We start from the raw sequence: 22,270 nt of genomic DNA, 5'->3' as shown, positions 1-22,270 counted from the left end.
TCATTTGCAGTCCCCTGATGACTAATGATGTCCATCCTTTCATGGGCTTTCACTTGTATGGGAAATCATATGGTATTTGTCTTTGTCTGACTTACTTCACTCTTTAGCCATTTATTTTTGAAAGACCTCTGAAGCATGTTGCATCTAGAACCGAGTTTTTCACGCCTCTTCCTTCTAAAAACCTCTCTTCTTTCTTCTTCTTCTGAAACCTTTGAGGGCCCGTTTTACTCTCTGGCTTTTCCTTTCTTTCTTTTTTTGGGGGGGCAGTTTTCCTTTTAATCAAGATAAAATTCAGATAACCTAAAATTCACCAATGTAATTAACCATTTTAAACTGAAATTCAATTTTTAAAAAAAAATTATTTTTATTTATCTATTTGTCAGAAAGAGAGAGAGAGCACAAGCAGAGGGAGTGGCAGGCAGAGCAGGCAGAGGGAGAAGCAGGATCCCCACTGAGCAAGGAGCCCCATGCGGGACTCGATCCTGGGACCCTGGGATCATGACCTGAGTTGAAGGCAGCTGCTTAATCAACTGAGCAACTGAGGCGTCCCAAATTCAGTGGTTTTTAGTATATTCATAATGTTGTACAGTCATCATTACTGTCTAATTCCAGAGATTTTTATCACCCTATAAAGGAACCCCATTCTCATTCATAGTGATTCTCCATCCTTCTCCCACCTCCCAAACCTTGGCAACCACTAATCTACTTTCTGTCTGTATGGATTCGCCTATTTTGAACATTCCGTATAAATAGATAATATATGGACTTTTATGTCTGCCTTCTTTCAGTTAGAGTAATGTTTTTGATTCATCTGGGTTATAGCATATATTGTTATTTCATTCCTTTTTTTATGGCTGAATAATATTTTGTTATATGGATAATACCACATTTTATTTATCCATTTATCAGTTGATGGACATTTGGGTTGTTTCAACTTCTTGGCTATTATGAATAATGCTACTGTGAACATTCATATGTAAGTTTTTGTGACTGTAAAACTTTTTAATTCTCTTAGGTATGTACCTAAGGGTGAAATTCCTGGGTCATGTGGTGAATCTTTATTTAACATTTTGAAGAATGGCCAAATTGTTTTCCACAATGGTTGCACCATTTTGCATTCCTACCAGGAGTATATGAGGGTTTCAATTTTTCTCCATGCTTACCAGCACTTATTATTTTAACTTTATTATTATTTTTTATTTTAGCCATTCTAGTGAGTATGAAGTGATATCTCACTGTGGTTTTGATTTGCAGTTCTGTGATGATTAATGATCTCCAAACTTTCATGTGCTCATTGGCTATTTATGTATCATCTTTGGACAAATATCTGTTCAAATGCCTTGCCCATTTTTAATTGGGTCATCTTTTTGTTGTTGAATCATGAGAACTCTTTATCTATTCTGGACACTAGACCCAGTGATTTGCACATATTTTCTCCCATGCTGTGGGTTGTCTTTTCACTTTAATCATAGTGTCCTTTCATGGACAAAATTTTTTAATTTTTGTGACATTTAGCTTATCTAGTTTTGTGTGTGTGTGTTTGTGTGTGTGTGTGTGTGTGTGCTTTTGATATCATATTTAACTCTCACTTATTTTTAACCTCTAGTTCCAACCTCTTGATGTCTTTAGACTTCAGACTTTTCCTTTATTAGCTTTTTCCCCCCTCCTCACATAATTATCTCCCACAGTGACTTGCTCATTAGTCTTCCTTACTTTATCGTCCTTTCTTGGGGAAAACTCAAAAGTCCTCAGTTCTAGGCTAGCTTAAAGTGCTTGTGAAAAAAAAAAAAAAAAACAACCAGGTTGACTTTGAGAAGAAACTGGCTATTAGTAATTTTTTTCCCCAGCTTTATTGAGATATAATTGATATATAATGTTGTGTAAATTTTAGGTGTATTATGTGTTGATTTGATACACTTACATATTACCAAAGGATTATTACCATAACATTAGCTAACACCACTATCATGTCACATAGTTACCATTTCTTTTTTGTGGTGAGAACATTTATGATGCTATTGTTATTAAGGGCTTGGGAAATAAGTTAGAGCTTTAGAGTTTAGGAGAAAGGTAGAGAGAACTTTTTATTCCTTGCTATGTTGGCAAAAAATTGTCACTGTTATATAACATTAGTTGCCAGTATAATGCTAAGATTGAAGTTTCAGGGTCCTTTCCTTGTAAATACTTTTCCATCTAACCACATTGTCCAGGCAGGACCTAGGAAGACTGTTGAAAATTTAGGGGTAGCAAGATCTTACAGATTTGACACAATAAAGTAGATGACTCAGTGAACAAAACAATAGTCCTTGAGTTTAGGACAAATGAAAGGAACTTGAAATAATCTAACTGGATCCTTACCACATTGTGTGCATGAGTTTTCCAATAGTTAGCATTAATTCTTATGCTATTGAAGACAATGATTGCTGATGTTCTTTCATGAGATGCCTTCTTTTAGGAATTCTAGACTTCATAGAGAAATAATTTTCATTTTTTATAAGCTATTTAGAGGTATAGGGTTAGTTTTATACTTTCCCTACTTCCTACCCCATTTAGAAATATCATAGGCTCACTCTCTTTTTTGGCTTCAAGAGATGATGTTTTCAAGAATAGACAAGTTCTGTTTCAGTGGTAACTCTTGAGAAATCCACTTTTTATTTTTAATAATGCTTTTTAAATTTCAAATATGCATTTCACTTTAATTATCCCAGTTTCTGTTTTTTAGAAATATTTAACATTTTTCATAATATATATTTAATTTCAAATGTTTATTTTACCCTGAATTGAGAAAGTTTCAGGAATTTATCATAAGGCAGTAATGAGAAATGGGTTCAATGATATTTCTGCAAGGATGCTCAGTATAAATAGTACACAAACGAAAATCCAACATAAGACATTGGTTAAGTAAGTTATAGTACAGTCATTCATTCATCTGCTTGGCAGCCATTAAATTCATATTGCAGGAGGATATGGTGATGTGGGAAACTGTTTATAATATCTTAAAACACAAATTGCAAGACTGTGGACATTGTGCTCTCAGTTATTATGAGCATGGAATAAATTTGGAGGCTATGCATGATAGGAATAGGAATATTGTTTTTTCTCTTAAAGGAGCTGTATATTGCTTTTATATTTATGAAAAAGATTTTTGAGGAGCGCCTGGGTGGCTAAGTGGCTTAAGCCTCTGCCTTCAGCTCAGGTCATGATCTCAGGGTCCTGGAATCGAGCCCTACATCAGGCTCTCTGCTCATCAGGGAGCCTGCCTCCCCATCTCTCTCTCTCTGCCTCCCTCTCTGCCTACTTGTGATCTCTCTCCCTGTCAAATAAATAAATAAAACCTTTCAAAAAAAAAGATTTTTGAGTTCTGTGCCACGTTGCTGATCATTTTAATAGCTCCATCTTGCATTTTAGATACTAAATACTTCATCCTTTCTTCATACTTGTTCCTCACATGTATACTGTAGTTTTCTATGATAGGTTACATAACCTCATCTCTATGCAGAATCTTGTATTATTGATAACACATTGTTAACTTTGTTTTCTTAGATTAGGATACTGATGAGCCCAATGCTAATTTGGCCAGTAATGATTGCACATTAACTTCTAACAATCTCACTTAGTCACTGTATTGAAGAACTAGGTCTATGTGATGCTAACTGAGCCACCCAGGTGCCTCTGATTTATTTATTTGTTTTTTTAAAATCACCGCTGGAAAAGTATCTCAAACCCTATGACCTACTGACATTTGGGCCCATTTGTATCTGAAGAATAACATCATTAAATTATTAAAATATCAGTACTTTATTAAAATTATTAGTAATTATTAAAATATTAAAATATCAGTATTAAAATATCAGTACTAAAATATCAGTAGTCAAATTAGATATTTCAGGAGCTGTCAAGTGAATAGAGATCAGAATTAAAGAGAGTGGAATTAAGGTTAGTTGAAAACGATACAAAACACTTTGCCCCCTGACATTTAGAACTTTCTAATTGTGGATTGTGCAGACTTGAAGGTTGGTTAGTTCTTTGAAAACTCTGAATTTGTTGGTCTGGTACAGAGGAAATCTATTTATTTTTGAGTTTGGTTCTGGAGGTTGATTAATTTTTCTTTTGAGATTCTCAAAGGTAAGGTTTTGTTTTGTTGTCTTTAATAATCTACCTCACTTTTATATAGCTAAAACAACAATAAAAATTATTTACTAATACTTTAAAACATATATTAATCATCAAGAGTATCATCATATTGAAAATCTGAGAAATGTATTCTATTATTTCTTTTCCTTCTCCCTCTAGTGGGCAGAAAATATTTTGAAAGTACAACAGGAAAAGGTATATTGGTCTTGGGTGGGTATATCACAATACACAGTTTCACCTTTCTGAAAATGTAATAATTGTTAATATTTCAGAATAATTTAAGAAAATGCTTTATTCTTTCCTAGGCATAATAATGGATCTTTGAATGTTGAAGATGTTCTTACCAGCTTTGACAATACAGGAAATGTTTGTAAGTTATATGTTCCCTTTGTGGAAATACTTTTATTGTTCTAAAAAGTGAATTTATACTTAGTATATATTTTAATTATATATACATAGTATATGTTTTAATATATAATTAGTATATATTTATTATAGTGATGTGTGTGCATAAGTGTGTGTGTGTGTGTGTGTGTAATATGAACTCATGGTTTTTAGATGTGAGATAAGTGTCATATAAGATGCACCTACAAAGTAGGAGAAGGCTGGGATGCCTGGGTGGCCCAGTGGGTTAAGCTGCTGCCTTGGCTCAGGTCATGATCCCAGGGTCCCAGGGTCCTGGGATCAGGTCCTGCATCATGGTCCTTGCTCAGCAGGGAGCCTGCTTCTCTCTCTGTCTCTGCCTGCTTGTGTGCTCTCTCTCTCTTTCTCTCTCTCTCTCTGACAAATAAATAAAATCTTTAAAAAAAAAAAGTGGGAGAAGGCTATTTTTATACTTTGCAGCTGTGTGTGTGTGTGTGAGTGTGTGTGTGGGTGCATGTGTGTGTGTGACAGAATGTAGGTCAGAAGGAACGCTGGACTCTCTAGTACTACCCTTTTGTTTCTTGTTTCCATTTTGACCTTCTCAGTTAATTCAACAGATGGGCTGTCTCTTTCTTCTTTGCTGTTTTGGGTACTTTCTTTTCCATTTCCTGCTTCTCTTTTTCACTATGGAATAAAACCAGAACATTTGTTTTCCTTACTGTTAATACAGTGCCAGAAGGTTTTTGTTTTATGGCATATTATATTATAGAACACGTTGTCTTTCTTCTGATTGTCATGATAGATTTCTCCATTGAGAGAATCATTTAAATAATTATCATGTTATATGATGAAAGAAATCAGCCAAGAATATATTTATATCCCTGTGTTAAACAATATACAATGATCAGACCTGTGTATTTCTCCATGTGTGTTGCATAAGATATTTTTCTTAAGAGAGTGAATTATCGGGGCGCCTTGGTGGCTCAGTGGGTTAAAGCCTCTGCCTTCGGTTCAGGTCATGATCCCAGGGTCCTGGGATCTAGCCCCGCATCGGGCTCTCTGCTCAGCAGGGAGCCTGCTTCCTCCTCTCTCTCTGCCTGCTTCTCTGTGATCTCCATCTGTCAAATAAATAAATAAAATCTTTAAAAAAAAAAAAAGAGTGAATTATCATTGTAGTATGGTCTTTTTATTTTTATTCTATTTTTAATATGACCTTTTTAAATGTAAAAATTATAGTCATACTTTTTTCCTCAAAGTAATTTCATAGCTGTAACTATTCTCTGAACTAAAATAAATAACATACTTTGCTAACAGTACTACTTTATCAGATGCCCTCTAATTTTAGATCTGCTTAGAATAATATTCAGCAGTACTCAGGCAGTAATTTTGTTTTTATGCCCATATATGACCAGCTTTTGATAGTATATAAAAATAATTATATATTTTGTCACTGAAGAATCTATAAGTATCCCCAAATTGCCCAAAAATATTTAAATAATATGGGTTTCTTTTTCATAGATAGTGACAAGTGTGCCTTTTAGTTTCCACATGTTGGCACTTGCTGAATTCTTTCCCACTTAGGCATATCTCATTTTATTGGGGATTAGGGCTAATGGTGATTGAGGAGACATTCTCCTTTAGTTCTAGGGTAAGGTGAAATAACATTAAATCAGGCTTATGCATGTATAATTTAGGAATATGATCCTAGAATGTTAAATGTGGAATTTTTGATTCAGTGATGTAAAAATCAAGCATTGTTCCCAGTGGCTCAGTATGAATAGGGCCACTAGCTGGCAGCATTATGTATAATAAAAACACATTCCTAAAGGTCTATGCTGTTGTTTTATACATGAATAACTATCTATCTTGTCCTTCTCTGACATTTTTTCTCATCAACTTGTTCCACACCACCCTCATCCACCCCCGTTGTTGCATTGACAAATGGAGAAATTGCATGCAAAAGTATTTTTTCACTGATGTTGTTTTGTTTGATGTAAAAATTTGAGTCTTTAGAATGAGACCCATTTATATTTGAATCTTGGCTCTGAAATTCATCTTGACTCTTTTATATTAAGTCAGTTTATGTCAATTTATATTGTCTCTTAGAATTGGATAAAATATATAGCAAGTGTATAACGTATACTATATTCCTCATTATTGACAGTAAATGGAAGCTATTTATTATTACTGGTGATGAGTACCTCTAAAATGTCCTTCCATCTTTTTCTAATAGTGAAGATAATATTATTAAGGGTCGTTCTCGTGTTTTAAAATAAGGTATTTTGATTGAACTAACAAAGCAGGAAAAAATAGATCAGATTACCAAAATAGTAATTTATTAAAATGTCTTGTCACAAATGTTACATCAAAAAGCTGAGTATATTGCCAAGTGATAGAAGTAGTGACAAAAATAAGACCTATTAAAACATGTTGTTTGGTGTAATTTTACATTATTGCTATTTTAAAGGAAAAATCTATACTGATATTTCACTTAATGATAAATTGACAAAATCCTGTTACATAGCATAAATGTTGATTATAACTTTTATATAATCTTTGCGAAGGCTTAAAAGTAATCAGTGACTGAAAAAGTGATTTATTACTTGACCCCTCAAATGTTTGATTTTACACTAATAGTGATATTAGGTTGAGTCTGTGACTAGAAATCCCAGCAGAGGGCACTACAATCATAATTCTGTCTCACAGCCCAATATAATTGGAATAAATAACTTGAAAAATAATGATAAGTTTTCATCATGTAATCATATGAAGATGTGTGCTTAAAAATTTCCATTTGATTTATTTCTCATATATTTAATACATCAGCAATTCATTAATACAAAAAGTAGATTTTCCTGAGTTATTTTTGAGTTAATTTTGTTGTCTTTTGTTTTAAATATCAGTTTAACTTTTATACTTCTGGGCTTTAAATAAGGAATACTTTTGGTCTTCTTAATCTTGATAGCAAGAGTTCTATATAAGAATATCTATTCCTAAATCACCACATGGTAGTATACTGATGGTACACTGAAAGATATTTAAATGAGGAAAAAGTTTCTAATACTATGAGAGAACCAATGGATGGAATTGTTCATTTGTTTTAATAGTCCCCAGGTTAATAAAACGTCCTGATAATAGGAAAAAAATAACAGAAATACTATATAGTTATAAAAACCTGATATATGTGTATGTACAAAACACACACATATGTACACATACACACAAAATATATTTATGGCTTAATAGAACCATTCATCTCAATTTTAAGCTAGTTGTTAAAACCAAGTAATGATTTTATGCATTGTAAAATTTTAAAGATAAGAGGTTCAGTCTTACTTCCTGAATTTGTTTTCTAACCAAAAAGATATGGAAAAACCTTTAATTTTCAGTAATAAGTGAAGCTTCTAGGTAGTTTCTTATTTCCTGATATATTAGAAAAGAAATATTTATAATATTTACCCCTTTTATTTAGAAGCATTTTGTGTTTTTAAATGTATGACCTGTAAAGTGTTCTGTAATTTTGAGCTTTTCTTTCAGAGTGTGAATTCCTTCGAATGTTGTAGGAAGAAATTAAAAATGAATCTCATACAATCATTTTGGCATAATGATTCACTGCTCCATAGAATATATTTGCTATTATGGAAAACACATTATTTTGAAAGCCAGGCTCTCTTTTTGCTTACCTCTATTTAGGAGTAGGTATTCATATTTCATTCTTTGGGTTCTGCTACTTTAGAATGTACTTCCTTTTCAAATATCAAAGCTGCTCTCTGAGAGGTTATGTCTGCTATTGATTCATCATGCCTGGAGAGAGATGCCATCCTGCTAGGGAGAATTATAGGTTGGCATCCTTCAACTCAAAGAAGTGCTGGCTGCTTCGGTGTTTCACGTAACAGGTCACTCAAATACTCTGGTTAGCAAGGGAGTACTCTGCAAGTACCAGGGCAGATCACTTGTTTTTGTTTTCCCTGTGAGCACAGTCTCCTTTCCAGCAAGTCCCTGACCTCTAATCAAAGAAGCCCCAATATGGTCTCTTCCAAACCCACTTTCTCCTTCTCCAAAGTCATCTCTTTCCTCTACTGAAATGAATGTTTTAAAAATATGATTCTCTCCAAGGCTTAGTTGATTAAAATTTGGTTGTTATAGTATATAATATAACTGTTTGGTATTTGTAAAATCCCATTGGTGCTTGGGATTATAACAGCTCCATTTGGACTCTTTTTAGCTCATCATCCATCCTTTGACAGCTTGAGCAGATGATGTGGTACTTTTTATACAATTTATTGTACATGGTATATGCAATATAATATGTATTAGCCTTTAAAGGATAGGGAGTCAGTAATAATGTATCATTGTAGTAACCTAGTATGAATCAGGATCCCTGGCTAACATTACAGCTTAAATTTGGGGAATGTATTGGTAAGACCCCTTCTGCCATTCTTTGAAAAAAGTTTTTTTTCTCCTGGCTGGGCTAAATGACATGGTGGTTGGTATCTCATAGTCTCCTGGAGAAATATGTGGACCCTCTGCCTTATACACTCTCACATGTGACAATGGTAATTCTTTTCCCACCAGTGAATCCCAGGACCTACCTGGACTTTTAATGCACACAGCTACAGTCTCCTGCTTCTAGATCCTTCCTAGTGTCTGATAGTGGGATCTGTTTTGTGATATATCCAAAATGGATCTCTTTTGGTTTAGTAATAATTATTACATAAGGATCTTATGTATTTTAACTGCATTTGGGAAACCAAGAGACGGTAACCATCTCTTAGGAAATATAGTCCAGATTTTTAGTTTTTATTTCATTGTTTTTGTGTTACATAGTTAAGCTGTAATATTGGTGGAATATCAAAAGCTTCAGGTATATCAGCTTAGATTTAGAAAGATTTTCCTCATTCAAGTTAAAGTGTGTATGTACATGCACATGCATGTGTGTATGTATGTGTGTAGGTGTGTAATACATATATGTGTATCCATGTGTATGTAGATATACATGTGTATATATAGAATATCTACTTGGTAAGGTACTTTGATTAAAAATGAGAAATTTAGGCTTTTATAGATAATTGCTCTATTTTTAACTTAGTGGTTCATGGAAGGATCATGGAATATGAAGTTTAGGTTTTAGTTCTGCCATTTACTAGGTCTAGGCCAGTCTTTGAACAAATTTTAACTCCTTATTACAGTTGAATAAGAAACAATAACTTACAGTACAGTGAACAAAATATTAGGTAATGTCTAAATTATGTGTGACTGTCTAAATTATGTGTGTATTGGTATTAATATCATTTGTCTCATTTATTATTCTTGAGCCTTTTCAATATATTTGATACTGGAAAATAACACAATATAGGAAATATTTTTAGTGTGTGCCGTCCTTAATATTTTTACATTATTTGGTTATGTGAAAACATGGTGCAAAACTGCTTAACTAAAACAGTGAGTGTCAGTAGCAGAAATACACACATAAAGCAGTGTTTTAGAATTGAGAGTTCAGAAAGACATAAATATATGTGATTTATCATATGATGAAGATGGAATTTCAGTAAGAGAGGAAAGGATGGATTCTTCAACAAATGGTGTCTAGGGCCATTGGTTAGAAATTTAGAAAAAATATGGGGCGCCTGGGTGGCTCAGTCATTAAGTATCTGCCTTTAGCTTGGGTCATGATCCCAGAGTCCTGGGATCAAGCCCGGCAATCGGGCTTCCGGTTCGGCAGGAAGCCTGCTTCTTCCTCTCTCCCCCCCCTGCTTATGTTCCCTCTCTCGCTGTGTCTCTCTATCAAATAAATAAATAAAATCTTAAAAAAAAAAAAAAAAGAACCCAAACCCTATGAATTTAAAGGTTAATATATTGACTGAATAAAGACTTAAAAAGCATCAAAAAAATTAAAAGACAAATGGCAAACTGATCATTATTTGTGATGTATATACAGACAAAGATGTATTTTCTTTATTGAATAAAGAGCTCTAATAAAGCAATAGAAAAACCACACTGCAAATCTATAAGAAAAAAACAAAACATAGCCAAAAATTAGGACAAATTATTTTACAAAAGAAACACCAATGTTCCACAAACACATCAAATGATTATTTTACTGGTAATGAAGTAATTAAATGCAATTAAAACAGTGAGATATCATTTTAGTTCATGAAAAAGGCAAAGATGAGAGAAGATAGGCAATAATCAGTGAATATAGGGAAGTGCGTCTTTTCAATTACTGTTGGTTGGAGGGTAAATGATTTCACTTTTAGAGGTGGTATTTTTCATAAATATTTTTTCATAAATTTTCATAAACGTTTTTCATAAATTTAAGTATCCATATCATTTTGACTAATAATTAATTTCCTAAAAGCTAATGAAGCCATTAAAGAAAGATGGAATGTAAATGAATTCATTATAGCACAAAGAACATCTGGAAAAAAACATCAATCAGTAATTTTAGATGACTAGTTGATCATGGATAGTCTATGGAAATGTAGTATATAACTGTTCATGATCTCTAAATCATACTAGGTTAAAAAATCACTTTAAGGAATATGATCTTATTTCTGTAAAATACATAGATACCCATTAAGTATGTGTGTACATAGGTGCATAGATAGAACTATATCTTAATGTTCATCATGTTATGTTGGGACATTGGGATTATGGATGATTATTACTTTCTCCTTTATACTTTCTAGTATCATTTGATTTTTTTATGGCACATATTGGTTTTATAACTGGAATAAGCAATGTTCTTTTCATTTTGAAAAAAAAGTAGATACCCCTCAACTTCGAAATTGAGTATTAATTTTTTTGAGTGAAAGCTGTGATAAAATCTCAAATAGCTAAGGACAGCTCTGTGGGGAAAAAAAAAGGGAGCAATTCATTTTACCAGTGAAAAAAATTTAAAATATTTTGTTCAAAATAGCATGTTTCTCCAAGGAGATCAGACCATGTTAGATGTCAATGTATTAGTCTTCCAATACTCTTTTGAGATAAGAAATCGGAGATCAAATCATTCTAGCCCCATATTAGGTTGGAGGAGTACAAAGAGGCTCAAAACCTCAGTCAGTGGCAGAATATTGGGCTTGGGCATAGATAATTTGTAAGTTACATTAAAAAATAAATTTTAAGTTTCAGTGCATTATATAGTTTTTACACATGTGTGATGGTCAGTGGCCCTGAGATTGTCGTGGGCCTGTGTCAGTGGGGAGCTGGTGGTATGCATCACTGGCACTGGCTTTGGCACTTTGCCCTTCTTCTTCTTCTTTTATTTTTTTTTTAAGATTTTATTTATTTGAGAGAGAGAGGGCACAAGTTGGGCTGGGTACAAAGGGAGAGGGAGAAGCAGACTCCCCATTGAGCAGGGATCCCAATGTGGAACTCGATCCCAGGACCCTGGGATCATGACCTGAGCTGTAGGTGGAAGCCTACCTGACTGAGCCACCCAGGTGCCCAACACTTGGACCTTTTTGAGAATCACAAGGTATATGTGGTTTGTAGTCTTTATGAGAGACTTCTGAAGAAGGTTAGAAAAGATTTCTGGAGGGTAGGCTAGGTTTCTATGTGGTAGTTTTCCTAGCCATGTATCTCCAGCTACCTGAATTCCTAGCTCCGTTGTTTTGTCAGGGCAGTTTTCTCTTTTGACACAATACTGGGTAAGCAGGGCCCCAAGTCCTAAACAAAGTCATACTCATTTGTTATTACTATTTACCAGGGAAGGAGTTTTTAGAAGACCTCTTATTTTAGTTCACTCTTAAAATTTTTACTTGATTGAAAATTGGGCAGAGGACCTGAATAGACCTTTTTCCAAAGAAGACATACAGATGGCCAAAGGCACATGAAAAGATGCTCTATATCACTAATCATCAGGGAAATACAAATCAAAACTACTAGATAATACCTTGTGGTTGTCAAAATAGCTACAGTCAAAAAGGCAAGAAAATAACAAGTGTTGACAAGAATGTGGAGATAAAGGAATCCTTGTGCTTTGGTGGGAACATAAACTGGTGTAGCCACTGTGCGAAACAGCGTGGAAGTTCCTAAAAAATTTAAAATAGAAATACTGTATGATCCAATAATTCTTCTACTCGGTATTTATACAAAGAAAATGAAAATGCTAATTTGAAAAGCTATATGCACCCGTGTTTACTGTGGCATTATTTATAGTAGCCAAGATATGGAAGCAACCTGTGTCCACTGATACACAAATTTATAGGGGAGATGTGATAAATCTACACAATGGAATATTATGCAGCCATAAAAAAGATGCCAATTGTGACAGCATGGATGGAGCTGGAGGGTATTATACTAAGTGAAATAAGTCAGACTTAGACAACATATGATTTCACTCACATGAATCTAAAAAACAAAACAAATCAATGAACAAACAAAAAGTGGAATCAGACCTGTGAATCGAAGAACAGATTTGTGGTTGTCAGAGGGAAGGAGATGGCAAATGGGCAAATGGGGTAAAGGGGAATCAGAAATACAGCTTCCAGTTATAGGGAAAGTATTCAATGATATTGTAATAATGTTGTATGGTGACAGATGGGAGCTGCACATATAGTTAGCATAGCATAACATAGAAACATGTTGAATCACTGTTGTACACCTGAAGCTAATAAAACATTGTGTGTCAGCTACACTCAAAATTTTTCGTTTGAAATAAAGAATCAAAGAGTGGGGATGATTCTCTTTGATAATAGGAGGTACTGCTATCATGAAAAAAGAGTGAAATAAACCCTATAATCCGTTCTAGATTCTTCACATATATTATGCTTAATCACTGCAGTAACACTGGAATGTAGTTCTTATCTTTGCTGTAAACCTGCTAGTTTTTTTCTCTTTTAAGTAGTTGAAGGAATGTTCCTCATTTAGGTGCCTCCAAGTTTTAGCAGAAGAGATATATGCCAAACAAATCTTTTTCCTTCCTTCCCTGAGCAAATACTTTTTTTTCCATTTTCTTTTAAAGAGCTACCATTTTTTTGCCCCCCCCCCATAGGATTTATCAGGAACTTCGTGAATATTATGCCCATTTAGTCTTCTTAGCTTTGCAAGGGATGAGGAAACCGATACTCAAAGATAATTTGCTTAAAAAGTAATATTTAGTAGGTTTTTACACTTGTATAAGCTATTCTGTAGTTCTTAAAGGTAGCATTTCCCCAAAGTGGCAAGAAATGAATTTTAAAAGTTCACTGTGGGAATTGGAACTAAAAGTGGTAACTTGGAGTGCTAGAAAATAACTTTGGCAAATGGAAAAGAATTCTGTCCAGTGGATTGTGTCTCAGAGGAGACTGATTAAAGGTCACTGGAAATGTGCTCTGTAGGGTGCCTGAGAGGTAGTTGACAATCTAATGGAGTGGGGATTTGGGGAGTGAAGATGGGGCAAAAGAATGCATTTTCTTTTAATAGTCTGAAACCTAATGTGGGTTTTGTTTTATATCAGGGTTTTCTTTTCTTTTCTTTTTGGGAAATGTTGCTTTTTTTTGCACAATAATACAGTAGTACCAGTGATTTTTGTTTTTACATAGCCCCTTCTCTGAGGTACTCAAATTTCTCAAGCTTAAGGCTATAGTGATATTTAAGAATTGCTTAACATAAACATAAGTCACATAAAAAGCTTGGCTGAAAGGATTTTCTTGTAGTAAAATTGTTTGGCTTGTGGCCAGCCTTTCCAAAGGGAATTATGGATATGGGGCACTTGTATAGCCTGTGTGTGTTATGCTACTCCCTGAATGCTTGATGTGGACAAAATAGTGGATGATTGAATAAATTTAGTGTTTATGCATACGTGTCTCATCTTTTTCACTTTAGCACTCTATTTTGTATTATATAGTATTCTTTGTTAATCTTTTTCCTCCCAAAAGAGAATTTACCCCTCCCCCTCAGATTCCAGGGATAGTGTCTTATACCTCTATAATATTCATAAAATCATATCCTCTCTGGTTCAGTCTTATAGGATGTTAGTCTTAAGTCTGTGCAACAGAAGGGTTTTTCAAATCACTTGAGTGTTTTACCTCTCGATTAAATGACATGAAAGCAACTTGCATTCATTAGCAATTTTTCTTTTCTTTTTTTCCCTTACTCATCTGCTACCTTCTCACGTTGCTCCTGGTTCTGCACCTCTTAATTACAAAACAAATCTTAGACAACAGTTTTAATGCTTTCTATCAAAAGACAGCTCTTGTCTTTCTTTTTTACCCCATTTCTCTCTAATTCTTTGTCACAGTACTGAAGAGTTAGCCTGACAAGACAGGATCCTCCTTGGACAGTGTGAGCCTGGGGTGGGCAGAGGGGAGGCAACTGAAGCAGACCAGTTCCTCTTAGGTTGGATGACTCTACAGCCTGGTTTGTCTGGCAAGGTCCCAGTTTGCACCTGTCTTTCTTAGCCTAAGAATTAACACAGCTCTTTCCACTCCCAAGAATGTCCTGGTTTGGATGATAAAGTATATACCCATTTTTAGAAGATTGGAAGCTTACATTAATTACTTATATCCAGTCATACTTCTTTATTCCACCATAGCGACTTGTACAAGGTCTGACTCAAGTGGTATTCAACAAGTATGCATTGAATCATTTGAATTCTTAGTCACATCCGCATGAATCCATCTGTTCTAGACAAGTGTATTTGTGTTTGATATACTGTTCTGCCTTAAATCTGGGTCTTACTGTTAGAGGACATCTACTACAAGCCCTACAAACTCTAGCAGTTGAATTCAGAACACATAACTATTTTAATTAGGTAATAAAAAATTAGCTAGATGAAAAAAATGAATTATTGCCAAGACTTGAAAATAGGAACATTCACGTAGAATTTTCTCTTAGAGAAACATAATGGTCTAGCTGTCTGTCTCAGAGCACATGGTTATTATTATCTGTGTCTCAGCACATTCTCCATTTTGGACCCTTACCACTCCACCCATGGACATGTGAATTTGCAACCTCTGTTATGTATCATACATTTGGAGAACATAAAGGCATCTTTGTATATTTTTCAGATTGTTTATTTATCTACTTAGGAAGAGTCAATTCTGATTAGTCATTCTGTTTATCAGAGTTTATTAAATACTTGTAAATTCTTTTCCAATAGGCCTTTTTAAAAAATTAATTATTTTGAGTGTAGTTGACATACAATGTTACAGTAGTTTCAGGTGTACAAAGTAGTGATGTCGCAAGTTTATACATTATGCTGTACTCTCTGCGAATCTAGCTACCATCTGTCACCATGCAACACTATTACAGTATCATGGACTATATTATGCTGTGCCTTTTATTCCAGTGATGGAGAGAAGCCTTTTGTTAATTCAATAGGTTAATCATTCATTTTGGGGAAATATTTTTTGCGCATACTTTCCAAAAATGGCAACAGCTATTATAAAATACTTCTGTTGTTCTGTTTAATAAAAAATAAGCTGATACTATTTACAGTATTTGTCAGCAGCCACTACCTTTAAGAAAACATATTTTTGAAACTTAACCATTTGAATTAAAATTGTGAAATATGGTAAAAAATGAAATTGGAAATTAATGTAGAGCCATAGGAGGAATTTTGAATATTTGTGAATGTATGTTGTATGTGTACATGTGTATGTATTTCTGTGTATATGTAAATATATAGTTAACTCTGTCTTCATCTGCCTCTTCTTGTTTATATATTGGAAAAGAAGGAGCAATCTCAACAAGTGTTTTTATTAAGGGCCTATTATGTGCTGTCCTGCATTTTCAATTCACAAATGATTTTTCAACTTTGAACTACCACAAAGGAATAAAACATTCTTGTCTACATGTTGAAGAAACTACTGTGTATTAAAATATGGATACATATCTCAGTGTCTGATGCATCCAGGTACTTGGATGATCTGTGAATTATGTCTTAAATCTCACCAGCAAACATCTTTTTAACAACTTAAAAGAGCAACATTGCTTCATCAATGAAGAATTGAGCCTGATGATTTTTAGAATATTGGCAAGATATGGCTTGACTTACTCTAATTATGCTAAATTAAATAAATCTAATGGTTGAACGTATTGTCTCAGGACACAAAATATTCATATATTTTTAAAGTTTAATATATATTCATTTAAAATCATCCATCTGTACACGATCCACTTCACATTTAAGAAGTCTTTTTTTCTGCCTTCTGACTTGGTCTCCTCTTTAGTAATAGTAATAGTAAAGACTATTAACCTTTCATCCTGAAGTCTTCCTTTGCTATTATCCTGGGGATTCTCTTCACCTCTCTTTTTTGTTGGATCTCATTTCTCAAATCCCATGACTTCCTTTTTGTTTATGCCATCTTTGTGAGGATTAGGAACTCCATTAGCTTCCTGAGAAAGTAAGGGAAGTAATTTTTTTGAGACCTTCTGATACTTTGGTTGTATATAAAATAATAGAATTTGGGGCACGTCAGTGGCTCAGTCGTTAAAGTGTCTGCCTTTGGCTCAGGTTGCGCCTGGAGTCCTGGGATCAAGCCCCACTTCCCTGCTTGGCGGGAAGCCTGCTTCTCCTTCTCCCACCTCCCCGCTTCTTCTGTTCCCTTTCTTGCTGACTCTCTGTCAAATAAATAAATAAAATCTTTAAAAAAATAAAATAAAATGACAGAATTTAAAATAGTTTCTTTTTCACAATCACAGCAGTGTGTTGCAGCTTCAAGTGTTGCTTTGGGACGTTTAATGCTATTCTAATTACCTTTTTATGAAATCTGTTCTCTCTGGTATTTGACAGATCTTCTCTTATTTTCAGTGTTTTAAATTTTTAAGATATACCTTGGTGTGGCTCTGTTTTTAAACATTTTGTTGAACATTTGGTGGACACTTTCAGTTTAGAAAGTCACATTTTTTCAATTCTGAGAAATTTTCTTGAATTATTTCTTTAATGATTTCCTTCCTTCTGTTTTCACTGATGTCTTTCTGGACCTTCCATTTCCTGGACAGGTTCTCAAAATTATCTTTTCATCTTGTATTTATATATTTTAATCTTTTGTCTTTACTCTGAAGGTTATTTCTATAACTGTATCTTTCAACCTTCCTGTTAAATTTTTCATTTCTAATTTTTATATTTTTTTAATGACCTTTTTTTCTTAGTTGTCGCCCCCCCCTTGCTACCACTGCATTCTTTCAGTATTTCTTGATTGCCTAAATATATTATTGGAAGTTTTTTTTTTTTTTTTTTCCTTTTTATTGTCTCCGTTTCCTTCAAGATACTTTTTCCATTTTGTTTCTTTGGCCTCTGTCTTTTATGATAGAGGCCTTCTTCAAATATCTGGTGATATTTGAAGAGTTGTATGCTGTACAACTAATTGAGTACTACTGTGATAGCCTAGCTTGTTGATTGTGGGTTTCACTGTGGGATGATTTGGCAGTTTCTTAGGGAATCCTTCATGTCCATATGTTTAGGTGTTTCTTTTAGGCTGGTCTGTTTCCCAGAGAACACTTTTGAGTCTACTGCCTTGGTGACTGTGTACAACTTAGTAGTTAACATGTTAGGAGTTGGGTAGGAAGAAGAGTCTCAGCATTCAGTTACTCAGTCTCCCTTTTAAAAAATATTTTACCTTACCCTTTCCCTCCACCAACTACCCTCCCCCTACTGTGCTAATGCTGTCCAGTCCAGGACTCTTTTACTTTAAAAGTATTTATACTCTTTGGAGGCTAGACTGGATGATATCTAAAAGGATGGAGGAGAGTTAGAGTTAGTTGCCCAGTTGTCTGGAGTGGGAGATAAGATTTCAAGGTCTAACGGCTTTGGAAATACATTTCCAAATATCTATACAATCTATAAAATAGATCCTGTATTTAACCCATTCTTAACTCAATTCACAGAGATGGAAATGGCTTTTCTCAGTGCTGATGAAGGATTCAGCTGCTTGCTGTCATTTTCTCATGCATTTATGAACCCTTGTTTTATTTTCAAATCTACTTGTTTTGTTGTAGGTGGGTTGTTAGGAAGGGCATAGAAGCTAGAATGTGGATTCTCACTGACGTCTTTAACCTCCATCATACATATGCATATACACACATGCACACACACATCAATCTCATATTAATGTTGTAACAGCTTACAGTGGTATAAAATTTTTAAAACTTCATGTCAGTAGACCACATACGGTTCTTGTCAAATCTACACTGGAAAAATATTTCCAGTTTAAATGTATTGAGATGAATCACCAAGCATTGCGCAAGTTCTAGAAATTCTTTTCTTCCTCATTTCTGAATTACTCTTCAGCCTTCAAGATTCAACTTATAAGCCACTTGCTCTACAAATCCTTTCCCAAGCTACAGTTCGGTGGTCCTTCTTGTGTTACCTGCAGACTTAAATGAGAAAATGTACCATTAAAGCATATCACATTGTATTCTAGTTGTGCCTAAGTCACTCACTAGATTGTAAGCTCCTAGGAGTGTTGTTTTATTCTGTATGCACAGTGCCTGGTGCATAGTGAACAATCAATAAATGCTTTGTGCATTAGGGAATATTAATGTTCTAAAAAGGGAAAACCACACTTTAAATAAATTAGGATATAATTTTTTAACAAAATGTTCATTGTACAAAATAATTGACTTTAGGATTCCTTTAAATGGCCCTTCTTGCTAGTGCATTTAAAAATTTCTTTATATGCTATTTTTCGAGGAACATATTTAGGTGTAGTATCCCTTCTGCACATATGTGTACATATACACTCATTTCATATTGTTCTTTTTTAGTTGGGATGTTACTTATATTTGAAGAGAAATAAATGTTGTTTTGTTACACATTGGTGATGTTTTTCCCTCCAAATATCTTTTGCTGGCTGAGCACTAAGTGGCTATTCCCCTAGCTTTCTGATGATCAGTGCAATATATTTTAAGCAGCTAGTTCTAAAATACATTCAAATAGCATGTACTGTTCCTCATGAATTGCTCTTTCTTTGCTTAAATTTCCCACTCAGACCACCAGCAATCCCTTAAGTACTTTCCCTACCAGCTAATGCTAGCTTTTAAAAATCTACTTAATGTTACTCCTTTCTCTCTCTTTGTTGCCTCTGTCACTTAATATACCTCTATGCCTGCCTGATATTTTCCTTTTCAAGGTCTTTTTATGCTTTTAGGATGATCTTTCGTAGTGTCTTTTCTACTATCTTAGATGCTTTGATTCTGCTGTTTCTCCATTGCAAAGAGCTTAGTAGAGGGAGGAAGTGAATATTATAGGTGACTTTTTTTTAAGTTGTTATGTACTGTATTAAAGAAGATACAAATGTTGGTGGTTACTATGTAACTAGTGTTCCAAAAAGGATTTTAATAAACTTCAGAGCCATTCATAGGGACAAAACTTTTAAAATGGGACCTGTTTAAATTTCACAGATAAGGGGAAAAACAGAACATTAAAATTTGGCAACTGTTAAAGTTGAATGATGGGTAAATGGGAGTTCATTATTTCCTATTCTCTTTATTTTTGTGTATATAAAACATTTTACATATACAAGGGTTTTTTTTTTTTAATGAGGTATTTTTTTATTCGTTTTGGCCTAGCAAGCCCACTTTTTGATATCTGTCTTCTAGTACATCAGGACACATGCACATGGATGCTGATTACAGCATTATTTGGGTTGGAAACAGTCTGATGAGTCTGTTACCATCACTACTGGAATTATTGGATTAAATTATATTATATCTATACAATGGATTATGATTTAGTGATTTAAAAGGATGAATTGAATTATATGCTATATACTCTGGAGGGATGTCCGAGAGGTATTCTTAAGTGCACTGAGTAATATGCGTAATGTCATTTCATTTTTATAAAAAGAACCTGTGGTAATATTCCAAAAGCTCTGAAAGCATATATAGCAAATTATCAATATTGGTTATTTTAGGAACATGGGACTTGAGGGGATGAGATAGAAGAAAGAATTAACCTTTTCTGTATTATTCTTTATATTGTTTGATTTGTTTCAAGTGTGTATTACTTTTGGGGGAAATGTAGTAAAGATTTTTAAGATAAATATAAAAATAAAATATTTTCAAACCAAGTTTCAGTTCACACGTGATAATAAAAACTAATTTTTTATGTTTTAAAACTGAAAAGTAATGTACATAGGAAACTAAATGATGCATTAGATCACAGTTTGCCTTCAGAAAGAAAAATAACTGAATTGATACTCATGTATATGCAATATATATCGAATGCTGTTTCTATTTCCAAACTTCCAACAGAAATTACCTGGTGATAATTAGATGACTTTGGCCTTCTCTATATTAACTCAGTAGCCCCTCACCTTCCTATCTCCCCCATCTGACTGTGCCTAAAATTAAATCTTTTTTTGTTATGGTTTTGAACTAATCCATTTCATAAATAAAGATTAATAAATTCATAAATAAAAATTTCGTAAATAAAGATGTCCCATTTTCAAGAGACCACATTAAATTAGAACTAGGGTACCTAGTTATAACCTAGTTATATCCCTTAAGCTTCTTTGATTGCTAGCAAAAAAACCCTTACTCTGGCTAACTTAGGCAAAAAGAAATGTATTAGAAGGGTACTAAGCAGTAATAGAATTTAAGTTTCTCTTGATAATTGGGCATTTTGCTTTATGATTTAGTATGCCTCTAATTATATTTCCTGCTTTTAATTAGAGCATTGCACTGAAAGTTCCTAGCCAAACACTTTTTTGTCATCTTGTCTTTTAAGAATTAAATTTAGTTAAGTCTTTAAAAAAGACATTATAAAAAAGTCATTATATAAAAGGGAAACTTACATAGAATCCATTGTTTAAATTGTTCTCTAGTAAATGGTGAGTTTGGGATTATAATTAGTTTCATTTATTATAAGAGGTATAACCATTTAAATGCTTACAGATAGTCTCAACCTACATATATTATTTTAGAATTGTCACCATTGAGTTTCTCTTTAATGTCACATTTCTTTGTGACATAATTTTTCCATAAAATTATGATTTTATAATAATATGCTATTATTTATCTTTTCTATATACTTAACTGGAGCACACTGATTTTATATTATGATCTGTGGAACAAATTATTCCAGAAGTTTCTCACATACCTTTTTGAAATAGCACACCAATTTTGACCATATTTTTCAAGTTAATTATCTGGCTTTGTTTCACAGCAGACTCTTTTAAGCAATTTAACACCATTTTTATTATAAACTATAAGTCATTTATGTTATATATACAATTATACATACAAATTTTATGTCACATATGTTATATAAAGGCCAACTTAATGTTTTTCATTTTGAGAAGCGTAAAATTCTCCCTATATACTAGATATAGGCATCACTTGTACCTACATGGAATACATTGCACATGTTTTAGAATCTGACTCATGGGATGCCTGGTTGGCTCAGTGGTTAAACTTCTGCCTTTGGCTCAGGTCAGGATCCCAAGGTCCTGGGATCCAGTCCTGCATTAGCCTTTTTGCTCAGTGGGGAGCCTGCTTCTCCCTCTGCCTGCAGGTCCACGTGCTTGTGTGCACTCTCTCTCTTTCTCTGACAACACATAAATAAAATCTTAAAAAAAAAAAAACACAAAGGAATCTAGCTAATTTTTCTCCTTATCCACCTTTGGGGTCAAGTTTTTAACTACTAGTAGGAGCAGGGGTATAAGTGGCATATTTGGGGCCAGACTTTCTTACTAGCCTTTCTTCCTACCCATTTCTCCCTTCCTTATTGTTGGAGTCAAGGTTTAGGTTCAAATATGGGTAGAGACTGGGAGGTGAGAGAGTAGTGGGTAGGTACATCTAGGGTTAAGTTTTCTGCTTTATAGCTGAGACATTGATTATCATCAAG

General features: G+C 33.9%; 1 protein-coding gene across 4 annotated transcripts in view; it reads left to right on the top strand.

Annotated features, from left to right (window-relative positions):
* Window positions 1–22,270, top strand: part of CAMKMT (calmodulin-lysine N-methyltransferase) — a 379,952-nt gene that overhangs the window by 13,807 nt on the left and 343,875 nt on the right. For all 4 annotated transcript variants that reach the window (XM_032351875.1, XM_032351876.1, XM_032351873.1 and 1 more), the window contains exon 3: window positions 4,440–4,504. In XM_032351875.1, the coding sequence (XP_032207766.1) occupies window positions 4,440–4,504 (65 nt within the window). The remainder of the gene's footprint in view (window positions 1–4,439; window positions 4,505–22,270) is intronic.

The sequence above is a fragment of the Mustela erminea genome, chromosome 7 (assembly GCF_009829155.1).
Source record: "Mustela erminea isolate mMusErm1 chromosome 7, mMusErm1.Pri, whole genome shotgun sequence".
In the NCBI taxonomy this organism is placed as follows: domain Eukaryota; kingdom Metazoa; phylum Chordata; class Mammalia; order Carnivora; family Mustelidae; genus Mustela; species Mustela erminea.
Note: the sequence above shows the minus strand (reverse complement) of the source record. Positions and strands in the feature narration are given on the sequence as shown.